General features: G+C 40.9%; 1 protein-coding gene across 1 annotated transcript; it reads right to left on the bottom strand.

The window, feature by feature from the left end:
- Nucleotides 1-1,492: 1,492 nt before the first annotated feature.
- LOC119494452 (magnesium transporter protein 1-like) lies at nucleotides 1,493-12,410 on the bottom strand. Its single transcript, XM_037780329.1, has 10 exons — nucleotides 12,244-12,410; nucleotides 10,231-10,400; nucleotides 10,031-10,148; nucleotides 8,385-8,525; nucleotides 7,749-7,889; nucleotides 6,625-6,714; nucleotides 6,443-6,506; nucleotides 6,007-6,081; nucleotides 4,888-4,978; nucleotides 1,493-4,787 (listed from the first exon to the last, which is right to left on the bottom strand). The coding sequence occupies exons 1-10, from the start codon at nucleotides 12,322-12,324 to the stop codon at nucleotides 4,772-4,774; spliced, it is 987 nt and encodes a 328-aa protein (XP_037636257.1). The 5' UTR covers nucleotides 12,325-12,410; the 3' UTR covers nucleotides 1,493-4,771.
- Nucleotides 12,411-13,807: the final 1,397 nt, after the last annotated feature.

Below are 13,807 nucleotides of genomic sequence, written 5' to 3'. Positions count from 1 at the left end.
AGTCATGTCCGGAATGTGGGACATAGAAAAGTCTGTTCAATGGCCATCTGTTATAAGGCTTAAATCACCAAACACCTAAAGCTAAATGTGCAATCCCATGTTCAGTCATTTTACCACTTACAATGTTATTGCTGTTGAAAAAAATCTAGGCTTATAGGTGTGGATGTTACATGAAAAATTTAACATCATCAAACAAACAATAAGACTATAATAGTTTTGAAGCATTTAGGTATATTAGAAAGACATTAAATAGCCTATATTATCATATCTGTTCTGCAAAGAAAGCACAATTAAATGCACAAGTTAAATTTCATGAAACTGCTGTGAATTGGAAAGTTCAAATGTTAAACCACTAAAATGTTTTCATTTCACTATACAGGGAACACATACAACAGTAACAGGCAGAGGGCCTGTTTGAAGCCAATACATCAAACCTTGGGGCAACACATTGAACCTGAACCTGATTATGGATAACTATTGAATAACCTATAATGCATAGGATTAAAAACAACAATCTGCAGAAATTAGAAGAAAAAAAAACCTAACTCAACTCAACTCAATTTTAACTGAGATGCAGCCACCCCCCAATTATGGAATATAATTTGCACTTCACCTTAAATATCTTAAATAATGCATTAGAAAAAACTAAAACCCTATAAATAACCATTGTCATTGTACAATTAATTCTGTCCCACATTAGGCAAATCATCTTGTCCCACTTTTCAAAACCATATTTCCTAAAGTGGGCCAATAGAATATTTGATTGAAATAACACATAGAGTATATTTACACCATATTATATGTTTTGATGAACAAACACATCATAAACATATCCTCTAAACTCTAAACATTACTTTTGTCTGAACACTGACCTGAAACATTGACCTTTAGGTGGTCTTCACACAGGATGCTTGTAGTCTAATGATCGCTACACCCTAATCTATGATTGGATATTTGAGAGGTCATGTGATTTTGACACCGCAGCTTGTCTTAACCAATAATTTTATTGACTTTTATTTGTTTGAGGAAGACCTACACCCACTGGAGCTTAGGTGTCCCACATTAGGACAACTCACCCAACATCCAGGTAGCCACATTTGTGTCTACAGATTCTCCGAATAATTTCGAAGACATTTGCTCACCAGTTTCCCATCACAGGTGGTGAAGCGCTGGTCGACTAGCATTTCATCAGCAGAATACTCACAACACAGCCACAGATACAGTACAGTAGGCCTGCAGCCGGCATTTTGCTATAGCCAGTGATAGTAGTCACAGTATAGACCGAAAGACTACATTGAAAGGAAGCCATCGGATCACTGGTGGTCTAGTAACTCGGCATTCAGGAGTCATTGTCAAATATAAACATCATAGATATTTGATGTTGTAGATGATAAATTACATTTTATATCTAGAAACAATCCACGCTTCCCTCGTGCATACTGGACGTTCTCTCCCAAAAATTGAAAGACAGAAGAAGTGATAAATACTGAGAGGCAGTTAAGGCACTTTAATATTAGAAATTATCGCCTCAGATCAAATATTCTCTCCTGGTACACCCCTTACAAAGCAACCACAAACATTTAAAGCACAACAGAAAACAAGTATACTTCTGATTAAGCATCCTAATGAATGGGTTTGCATATTTCTCAGGATGTAGACAAACTCCAAAATCTCACGTTGCTCTGGTGTTAAGGCCATTCTTACGTCTTTTTAAATCATTTTTTAACAACAGGAATGTTAACAGATCCAAGTTCTACTCCTATTCCATTTTAGCACAACGGTTCACTGCAGACCTTTTTATTACAGGTGGAAAGACAAAGGAATATTATACAAAACGCATGTGAAATATGACTTAGTGTCAAGTGACTTGATAAACCCAAACACAGCTTAGATTGAAAAAAAACAAACAAACAAGCTAAAATCACCACCCTGAGTGTTTGATGTAAAAAATGTGGGGAAAAATAAGTAATTTCATCACATCTGCATCCACCACATCACATCTGTTACACCCTACCTGAGCGGGAGTAGCGTTGAATAATTGAACTGGTTACAGTTCATGCTGCCTTAAGATTTATTTAAATCACTTGACAATTAATCACTTGATTATTCATTCATTCATGATTTAGTTCATAAGACATATCATCAGACACCCCAGTGGCTCAGCAGTGTAAGGCACATTGCGTATAGAGTAGCAGAGTGGGTGAAGCTGCAGGATTCTTTACCCAGCGTTGTCAACAGAGAAGGATTACTTATTATAATAATATGACAGCATTCACATGGCTATGTCACGAGCATTGGTTAGAGCTATTTCTACTTTGTTACTATAAAATCACTGTTTACATACCTTTTGGTTTGGTTAAATTGGTCTAAATACTACAATTCCCCTGAGCCTTAGTGGTGATTTCTACTTGAAAGATGCCAGACAGGAGCACAAATACCAACTGCAGAAATCTGATCATTTAATTGTTGTAAACGGGAACCGTCAAGGCCGGATTACCAACCAGAGCTGAGCAGCAACTGCCCAGATATTTGTAGACTGTTTAATGTGCTGCAGCTGAGCAAGTAGCCTGCAAACTGCATATTTCCCCTCAGTGAATGTTTGTTTGGTGGCTCGTTCAACCAGCTTAAGGTGCAGGACAAGAAGTGTGCTCATGTTGGTTAAGTTAGATTAGAGAAGGAGACTTTAGCAGGAAAGATAATGCGGTTGTTGTTCAAAGGTCTGTGGTCGCTCTTGTGTTGTGTAGCAGGCTGCATTTAGGACAGTATGGTTTGAAATGAGGCCATTTCATCGGCTGTATGGAAACAAGTTCTCCGTCTGTGTACACGGAGAACTAACAGTGTTCTTACAAATTAATATAAATATCAAATGTAAATTTCTCCTTTTTCATTTCTGAATATTTCTCAAAAGAGAACACAGGACAATAAGATTTGACTCCTTTGCTGGTACACAGGTTTGTGCCGTTATGTTTCATGTTTCCTGAAAAAAATATGGTAATCAAATTTCCACACTGCAAATGTTGGTTCACACTACATTGACAGTCAATGAGCAATGGGAGTTGATGAGGACTAATCAGCTCATTTTTGCTCCAGGACTCACTTAACAGTTAATCCAACCATGATTCAGAATATTTAACTCCTTAAATGAACTGAGAGCACTCCATAGGGCATCACCTCTAGCTTCAGCAGGTCATTACTGGTGGAGGCAGCTGATTTTTAAGCCTGGTGATCAGATGCTTCTTGAAAGTTCTCAAATTTGTGTGTACTCATCGACTCTAAAAGTTGCTTTGATTTGTGTAACTCCTTGCAAGTGGGAAATAGAACCGTGTCCTATTTGTTCCTTCCTCACCTGCGTCACGTTGCAGTGATGCAAATAGCCAATCACGGGCCAAGAAAGGAACGGATACCCAACTGTAAATACTTAGAAAGGGTCCTAGAAAGAAATATGTCATTTGGTACTAATGAATAGGAAAAAGGGACGCTGCTTGATTTGTGTATTTGATGACTCATTTTTGGCATAATTTATGGTGCCTTCAAATGGGGTCGTATTTTTGAGTTGGGCCCATATGAACGCCCCCTCATGTCGTATTCACGACCTCGGAATTGGAAAGTTTCTGAAATTTCTGAGTTCACGACTTGCGACGTGATTCTTCATGTCGACAGAAATGGCGGAAGTTATTTTCTTTTGGTGCATAATAAGTTAATATATTGTAATTTTAGCTGTACATTATTTTTCTTCGTAATTTTATAATATGTCTGAGGAAAATGTTGACATTCCCAACGGCCTCATCTTTCTCTGTCATCATACCTTTGCATTTACTGCATTATGTTATCCACTTGCTAGCTTGCAAAGCTGCTAGCCTCCGTGGCCTCTAGACGCCGACTGTAATGTTAATATTGCCGTTGCTTAGCAGCGGCGTTCTTCACGTACACGACTTCCCGTGTTGTAAACACAAGCTTACGAGTTTCATTTGAAGGCACCATTAGAGTCATTTATTCAGAGCACAGCTCAGCTGAACATGACTTTCCATTTGGTTGTATAATCAAAGGCAAGCAGACAATTCAACATATATGTAGAGTAACGGTTACAATAATAAATACATATTTATGGTATGTATTATATGTACACATATATTTAATTGGGTTTAAATTGATATCTGCAATCAGCTCCTAAACTCCACTTGACTCTATCTCTTCTACTTAAAAGGGAACTATTTAAATGTGTTGATTCTTTCCTGAAACCTTCAAGTGAACATATTGTTCTTTCCGTAAAACTTCCTAGGACATTGATAGGATATTACAAGACCCGTATAAGATGTTACCAAAACGATGTATTTCCAGAAAGCCTGGATGTCTGTGATATAACTGCTCCCACTTTGCTACTCCATAAATATATCCTGGTTCAAGTTCAGCCACAAACAAACAAACAAACAGAACAGAGTCCATGGCCTGTTTGAAAAATAAAGATACAGACTGAGATTTGTGTCCAGTAGGATCTGGACTGAAAAACTATTCCAGAAATCTAACCTAGAAAAGTACCTTTTGGCACGAGACAGTTTAGAATGCAGACTTGATTGATTGGCAAATGAATTGCTTGCCGAGTCTTTGTAAAAAGGCACAGTGTGTATTTGGCTCAACAGATTAGAAGACAAGTCATGGCTTAACAAACAGAAAATGTGGCATTGCCATGGACAGCACCGTGCTCGTTGACAGCACTTTGGGGGGAACTTCCTGTTCATACTTGCTGTGAAGCTGGAGGATGCCGGGTCAGCTCTTAACTCATCAGGAAGCTGCACCAGAGACAAAGAGGACTTTTAGCTCAACAGAAAACAAGGCGTTACCTCAGCCATTGGCAGCAGGTAAGACAAGATTGTGTCTCTCTGTCTCTACCTGTATGGGTATCCGTGGTACTTTGCTCTGAAAATGGACAGAAGCCAGCTGAAGAACAGCATCACCAGTCCGATACCTGCAACACACATAACTGGCACACACACACACACACACAGTCAGTTTTGCTATATAGTAAATTTGTATACTCGTGTTGGTGAATTGACATGTGTGCTTGTCCACTCATATTCAGTAAATCATTAGAACTACTTTTCATTTCAACATCAGTAATAAACTGTCAAAAGTAGGGGTGTGAGAAAATATCGCAGCAGGCACAACACTGAAACGAAGTGCGCAGATAGAGAGAGACCGCGGGATAAACAGCGTGTAGAGCCGGCATATTTCCACATCTAACTCTGTGAATTAAGGATTTACTTCGACCAGAGTTGATGATTGTTGGATTGGAGGAAAGACTAACCAAGACGGTTTTGGTGAGTGTGTCTTTTACCAAGACTTAACAAGGCAATTGAGCCCGTCTAATTTCAGTGTAAGAGAGAAACTTTAAAGATAGGGTGGACGATGTTGGAAAGCGAGAGGACCTCAACTCAACAACGCTACCTCATGACAAGTAACCGCGGCAGTGCTACTGCAGGGCTGACTTTTCTAATCCATTCTCCAGGAAACTTGTGGCGGCGACGCGCTTTGAATTCAGGCTGGTGCACGCCAAGGGTAGAGTACGAGCAGGGAGTCATCTGATTGGTTCTTTCCAAGCGGACCGCAAGGCAGTGATTGGTAGACGTTTTTACAGGATTACAGCAGCTACAGATGATGGCTCTTTATCTGGTCCTTTTTTCAGAGCTCATCAGTAATGGATCACTGTCGGGGTGTAAAGACCATTTCAACCAATATAACAAATAGTGTCTACTGGAGAACATCTTCAACCCTGCCTTTAAGTTAGAAGTATATTCTAACTTAAAGGAAATACAGAAAAATACAACCACACAGGTTGTATTTTTCTGTTTCGAATATTTCCCTTCATGACATTTTGACGGTGTCCTGTTGGAAAATGTTAACATATCGTCCTAACTCCTTCAGTAAACATTTGGACAACTTTTAAAAATGATCTAGAGTGTATACAAAAACAAGCCAAGGAAAATAGGAATAATCAGTGTGTGTACATACTCTTCCTCTTTCCAATGTCAATGTCGGAGGTAGCGGCTTCACACAGCAGCACTATTCCCATGGTAACGGCAGCATCTGACAGTAATGTCAAGGTTTAGACAACAAATGCATGTGATTCATGACTATTGTCTACTCAAACCACTACACTTTAACAACTACGAGCCACAGCTACTTTAAGTGCAGCCGTGTGGTGGTGTGGGTTGAAGTCGGTGGTCTGCAGCCCCCTGTCAAACAGATTGTGCTTTAACAATAACAACACAACAAAGCTAGAGGAGTGAGAAACATGCAAAGGGATCAAAGTGGACACTCTGGGTTAGTTTTGCTTGGGCTTTGTTTTGATCTGTACATTTTACAGGAGTTAACAGAGATACGAATCGTTGAGTATTGAGCGTGTGCTGACTGTAAAAGTGTGAGTATGCATGCAGCTGAAGGATACTGAAGAGGAGGACGATGTGTGTCTCAGCCACAAACTGGGCCTGACTGCTGCCGTGGATGTAACTCTGAAAACACACACACACACACACACACACACACACACAGTTTAATACTATTCTGATCGTTAGTTCACATATTAGATTGTGAAATGAGAATATATTAAATAGTGCGTTTCTGTCTTACAACTTGTCCGGTACTGGGGTTCTTGTGTGCATAAGGTGGTCCTCTGATGTGGTTCCACATCTGGCCTGAAGTCATGATCAGGACAAAGCACTGAAACACACAAAGAAAGACATTATAAACATCTGGATTTTTCATTAGAAACCGGGGTGAAAGACTTTACTATTTCCTTAACACAGAGATTTTTCCCATAACAGCAGTATTGCCTGAGATTATTAATATCACTACATTATCACATTCATTGTATTTCTCTTTGTCTTTCAACACTCTTTTCTCAGTTTACTCACAGGAGCACATTCCTTTATAATACAAAGCTGAATAAACAGACGAGAATCTCAAATAGCAGCTTGGGATTTTAGAATGAGACACTTCCATTTTTGGTCGTTACACAACGTTGTGTTCTGTTTGATATCTCACTATAAAGCCAGGAATCTCTGTCTGTCTGTCCCTCTGTGTGTGTTATTTGCATATCTTGTGTGTGTTATTTGCATATCTTGTGTGTGTTATTTGAATATCTTGTGTGTGTTATTTGCGTATCTCGAGAATCGCTCATTCGATCGAGGATCCAGCCTCTCCCTCTTGTGTGTATGTTGTCCTTGTCTCTTGCTCCCCTCTGTGCGATTAGTCAACTAGTTGATTAAACATGGCCAGGGCTGAACGTTAGTCTAACATAGTTTTAAAATGTATTTCTGTATATTTTCATGTATGAAAAGAAAGAAAATTAACACTGTAAGCGGACTACTTGATTACTATAAGCAAATTATTCAAACAGCATTTGTATAGGATTGATTCTGTCCCAAGCTTTTTGATCACTATAAGCGGTTGATCACTGTGTTATTGCTCTACCGTTTATACTAAAAACCTGAACCTGGAGTCGGATAGATCACTTTTTGAACATGATATGATGGCAGAGGAATTTTGATCAAAATGGTCACTGCTTTTGCAGAATTATCTAACACACTGAGACACTCAGCTCAGAGCAGTCTACTCCCCAATCTTAAAAGCTTGGTTGAGAATAACCACCATGTATTCATCTATGTACAGATGTATGGGTCCTGGTGGTAGGTGGATGTATGTGTGTGTGGTGGTAGGAGGTGGATGTACATGTGTGTGTTGGCCGTTGTTACCAGTGCAGAGAAGGCCCAGACGTTCTTGTTAAAGAGAAACTCCAAATTGTGTCTTCGCAGATATGCCAGTCCTCCAATCACAGCCAATAGGAAGCCCAGCAGGAGAGGCCCTGCGTAGTTGGGAGGACGAATGACACGGATCTGACAAAAAAAAAAGACAAACATACTATAGTCATCGGAGGCTTCCATCTTCCTGGTGTTTGCGTGCGATTGTGTTTATTGGTTTATTTCATCAGAGCAAACACAATGGTAAATGGCAAATGGAAGGACTTGAATTTATATATATATATATATATATATATATATATATATATATATATTTATTTATTTATTTATATATTTATTTATTTATATATATATATTTATTTATTTATATATTTATTTATATATTTATATACATATATAAATATAGCGCCTTTCTAGTCTTCAGACCACTCAAAGTGCTTTACACTACATGTCAGCATTCACTCATTCACACACATACACTGATGGCAACATGCCCATCAGGATCTTAGTACTGATTCCTATGGCACAGCCTTCAAGAGCAATTTGGGGTTAAGTATCTTGCTCAAGGACACTTCGACATGTGAGACCTTCCGATTGGCGATTGTTTTGGCGATAGTGTTTTGCAATTACCTGCACATCAGTCCTGTCTGCCACCCATCTAGCCAGCTGCTCAGCTGCAAAGCCTCTGACCTGCAGCTCGTAGGTATCAGACTTGCGAGGTTTCCCTTTGGATGGGAAGTGGAGGAAGGTCGGAGCAGAATTCATACTGAGCTGCAACACAAACACACAAATAACAAAACAAAACATTCAATATGTGTAGCAGAAATTACATTTTTTAATTCTTTGTTATTTTACACAGACATAGGTCCAAAATATACACACACAGGACCCATAGACAGAGAGAGAGGGATGTTGGAGTGACGGGGCTGCCCATGGTCAGGCGCCCCAGGAGCAGTTAGGTGTTCGGTGACTTGTAGGGATGTTAATAAAAAAAAAAAAAAAACGTTAACCGACATTAAGAGTTTTAACTGATTAATGCTATCGGTTAAACGGTTAAAAGAAATTTAAAAATAGCTAAAAAGCTGAGAAAAACTCAGGGAAGCGGCTTGTCACTTAAAGGAGAATAGCTGGTCCACCTTAACAGCCCACCTTAAGAGAGCCTGACCTGGAGTTGCAGAAACCGGAAGTTGGCTTGGAGGAGAGGTGTAGCATTTATTCTTCAACAAATAAACTGTACACACACTGCTACAGCTACGCCGCAGCTATAACGCCACCGACAACCCCACACTCACCGCCGCCACACACACACACGGTCTGTCACACACTTTTTAACGTTACACCGCGCCGACAGATTGTGTATGTGTAACAACGGCGAGCACGAAGCCACCAGCAACACTACAGCTGCAAACGTAGCACAAACACACACATGGTCTGTCGGGTCACTCTGCTGTAACGTTACACCGAGCAGACAGAGTAGCCAGGCAGACACACCGCTGACAACCTTGCAACTAAACTAAATAATGCGGTGGAGACTTGCTGGGATCGTCATGGCTGCTATAGTAACTCTCCTGACGGGTGAACGGGGGACTCGGTTGTCTGTTGTGCTCATACACTGCAGCTTGTGATAAATGATGGATTTAACCTCTCCAGCTACCAGCCCACACTCCGTATTTGGTCCGTGCCGGACTTGAACCGGCCACCCTCTGGTTCCCAAGCCACTGAGCTACTGCCGCCCCCCAAAGTACTTCATCAAAGCAAATTATCAAATTGGAATCCATGTGAATACCTCATTATTATCATCTCTCAGGTTTAGCTCAGTAACTACGTTTACATGCACAAAATAGTCAGTTTTTTGCCTGTATTCCGAAAAAGACAATATTCCTACTAAGCTGTTTACATGGCTAATTAAAATGAATATACCATTAATATTCCCGTTTACATGCAGCCCTGCATACTCTGATTAACCGAAAATGTCCCCATGACGTACGTCCTAGGGATACGCCCTTTAAATAACTTACATTTTCCCCAATTTCCGACTGCAGTCATGTTGCTCCCGTGATGTACCCTCGTTATCACTATAAGGCAAGTTTTGCAAAACAAAACTGTGTTCTTCAAGCTATTCTTTTTACGGCTATGCACGACGAAAAACAGGCAAGAGGCCGTGTGTCACAAACTGCAGGAAAAACCCCAAACTGAGACACTTCTTCTGTTTTTTGGCAGACTGTTCGCAAACAAAAGGCATAACTCAAGTCTTGGAGAACAAGAAGTTGTCTCACCATCTGAAAGACGTCTGATCCTTCGTCAAAGTCGACACATGCAAAGAAGACTTTGTTAGTGAAGGCAGAGGAATAGCGCCAAGAGTTAGCCAGCACCTGGAACTCCTCATCAGCTTGTCTGAAATGAAAAGATGGATTTAAGTTCAAAGATAAGAAATATAATAACAGCAGTGCCTCATCCTGTCGCTCCAGCTTCTTACTTGCAGACCCCACACTGTCTCTGTGGCTGCAGCGCCGTGAACATGATGACCACCGAGTAGTTCCTGGGAGGAGCCTTGACAAAACGACGAAACTTCTCTCCATTCATCCTGATCACTGAACGTTTGGAGGCCCAATCCATCATCTGAGTCACCTTCTCTGACATCAGAGTCTACAGGACACAGACACAAAGACAGCTGCTAGTGATAGATGCAAAAACAGGAGAACAGAAGAGAAAAGCTAGGAGCATACAGTATTTTGGATAAGGCTGCATAATACATCCAAAATAGAAACTATACAAATTGAGATGTTGTGTCAAATATATTCCCCCTCCTATTAAATTTAATTCTCACTGAGTTGATTCACAGGTAGCATTTGGAGACAAGCTGGTTTGCAAATATAAAAATATAAAATCACAACAAACAATCCATTCATACACATAAGAACACTTCAAATACATTTTTCCCAAAGATGGTTTCTGTCATTTCAGGCAGTTCTTATCACGCTGTTGTTTGTTCAAGTGTTAATTTTTCTGATAAGATTGGTTTAAATTAGTTATTTGATGATATAAAAAGGGGGTGGGACATCATGATTGGCAGCTGTGAGTCTCTCTCGCTTACATGCTGTGGCTGTGCTCGGCTCGCGATTGGTTCGGTTCACTACTGCGCAGACTTTGGCTCCAAACAACTTTAAAATCTCAAGATGGGAGTTCCTATATCCGGGATATTTTAGCTTCACTTCTGTACAGTGGGATGAAGAGGAGACGAGTCGTCCATCTTTATATACAGTCTATGGTGTAGGCTATGAAGTTCTCGAGCACGGCTGTCATTCTCTCTCCCTTCTGTCTTGTGATTTTAATTTTGTAATAGTAGGCTATTACAAAAATTGTCAGACTGATGGACACATACCCTTTTTCTACGCATCATTGCTACATCAGCTTGCTTTTAAAGAAAAAAAACAATGTGAGTAGATTTGAAGATGTGTCAAAAAGTCGTTTAAATGTGCATTTTGTAAAATTACACATTTGTACCTAGTTGTTCTCTTGGTTATGACTCACAGCTGATCATTTTCCTCAAAATACGATAACTTTAAGCCTCTGGTACGATAGTTTAACATTTCCCATCTGGCAACGCTGATATGAGTGTGTTATTTACTCTTATAGTGGTTAAATGACTTAGTTTGGGATTTTTGGAGATCGAGAGCACCTGTTAAAAATCCTGGAGAATTTTGGAATGGAAGTTGGTGACAATTACATAAAGAAGAAGAACTTTTGGGGCGTTAAAGTGGTATTTATGATGCAAACTGGCTTCATTTTCTCACCATTAAAGGCTGTGTTCTGACAAAATTTCAATCCCTGACAGATGCCCAGCCCCCTTCACTGTTATCCTCTAAAAAAGCCTTACAATGTAATGTAATATAAGTGTACTCTAACCTTTTAACAATCCACCTTACATCTACTCAACCTAAGCAACACATAGAGATGGTTTGATTTAAAAGCTGTTGTTATTTTAATGAGAAAAAGAAAAGCATCAAATGTCAGTGGATCTCTGGCTGGGACTATAAAGGAAGTAGGGTTTACTGAACACCTACAGGACCAGTAGCAGTCTTTACTTCTGGCACGGTTTCAGCCTTTTTACTGTGTTTAGTTATCTCACTTTAACTGAATGTGTTCTGAAAACAAGTCCAACTGAGTCCTCTCAGGCTTGTGGTTTAATTATAACCAGTCCAACACCAGGTTTACAACCACTGCTGTGGATTAACGTTAGTTATCAGTTTCTATGAATGAGGATCTAATTAATGTGATGTTAACTTGTTGTAAACTAGTTATTTACTCAGTGCCATACTAAAGCCACATGTTAACGTTAACGAGAGCTCATCTCTGGATGTTGTTGTTAGCTTCGCGTTAGCTAGCTAGCTGCTGAGATTGGCGATAGACAGCTATGGAAACATCGCAAAAAACAATGTACCGAAAGTATCTGAACTTTCTCCGCTTCATGTTACTGAAGGCACGTTACCTCTTTCTTCTTCTGTGCGTCAGTAGAGTCATGGTAGAAGATAGAGAGGAGAAACAGCGAGGTGAAAAGTTTTACAAACATCCTGCAACACTGACTGCTCACACCGCTCACACTGCTCACACCAGTGAGGTAGCTCACACCGCTCACACATCTCCTGTCAGTTTCCTATTTGTCAGCTCTCAGCCAATCACAGTCAACTATGAGTCCTTCTTCTTCTCGTCCAGAACAGAACGGGAACCCGCAAGCTGGGGAAACTCTCGCGAGACGGTCAGGTTGGGCATCGATCTCTAGTTAAGGTGAGACATTGATATAGAATAGTTAAGGTTAGACATTGATATAGAATAGTTAAGGTTAGACATTGATATAGAATAGTTAAGGTTAGACATTGATATAGAATAGTTAAGGTTAGACATTGATATAGAATAGTTAAGGTTAGACATGGATATCGAATCAGAATTGCTTGTTAACAGCGACACCTGTGGCCGTTAAGTCAACGAAAGTCAGCGTCGGGCTCGTGCTTGCTCGCTCTAAATAGACATGAAGGAGCATCGCTCAAAACAGTGAGGCGACACACGTCAGCTAAAACCACAATATCACTCTATATTTCAGCTGCTTGGCAGTAATGTTAGCTGACCAGACGAAGGTCTCTCCATGAATCAATGCTGATCCTAGTGTTGGCTTTTCCTGCTTCAGCAAAAGCGGGTTGGTGCCGGGGCTGAAGCAGGAAGAGAAACGTTATCGCCTCCCGACTGCGCCCACAGGGAGACACCGGCACCTGTTGTGAGCGCGCATGCACGTCTAGAGGTGGAGCGAGACAGCGAGAACGCGTGCTGTGTGAGTGAAGGCAGGCAGGCTAGAGATCGATGCCCAACCTGACCGTCTCGCGAGAGTTTCCCCAGCTTGCGGGTTCCCGTTCTGTTCTGGACGAGAAGAAGAAGGACTCATAGTTGACTGTGATTGGCTGAGAGCTGACAAATAGGAAACTGACAGGAGATGTGTGAGCGGTGTGAGCTACCTCACTGGTGTGAGCAGTGTGAGCGGTGTGAGCAGTCAGTGTTGCAGGATGTTTGTAAAACTTTTCACCTCGCTGTTTCTCCTCTCTATCTTCTACCATATAGAATATCTAGTGAATGCACAGGGGACGTTTGTGCAGAAATAAATGCTGCAGCTCCTCCAGACCAACAGAGGTTTTCCGTGTCTTGTGAAGTGACAGAGCTCTACAGAGATTTACGTAGTCTTCTTGTTACCGATCGGGTGCCGGTGTCTCCTCTGCTCTCTCCGGCTGCAGGCGGAGAGAGCAGGGAGACATGCTGCAGAGCCCCGCTGTCTCAGCCTGCACTTAGGCAGGAAAAGCCAACACTAGGATCAGATCTAAATCATGTTCATGGAGAGACCTTCGTCTGGTCAGCTAACATTACTGCCAAGCAGCTGAAATATAGAGTGATATTGTGGTTTTAGCTGACTTGTGTCGCCTCACTGTTTTGAGCGATGCTCGTTCAGGTATATTGAGAGCGAGCAAGCGCGAGCCCGACGCTGACTTTCGTTGATTTCACAGCCACAGGTG

Source organism: Sebastes umbrosus, chromosome 9 (assembly GCF_015220745.1).
Source record: "Sebastes umbrosus isolate fSebUmb1 chromosome 9, fSebUmb1.pri, whole genome shotgun sequence".
Taxonomy (NCBI): Eukaryota; Metazoa; Chordata; class Actinopteri; order Perciformes; family Sebastidae; genus Sebastes; species Sebastes umbrosus.
This window is presented reverse-complemented; position numbering and strand designations above follow the sequence as displayed.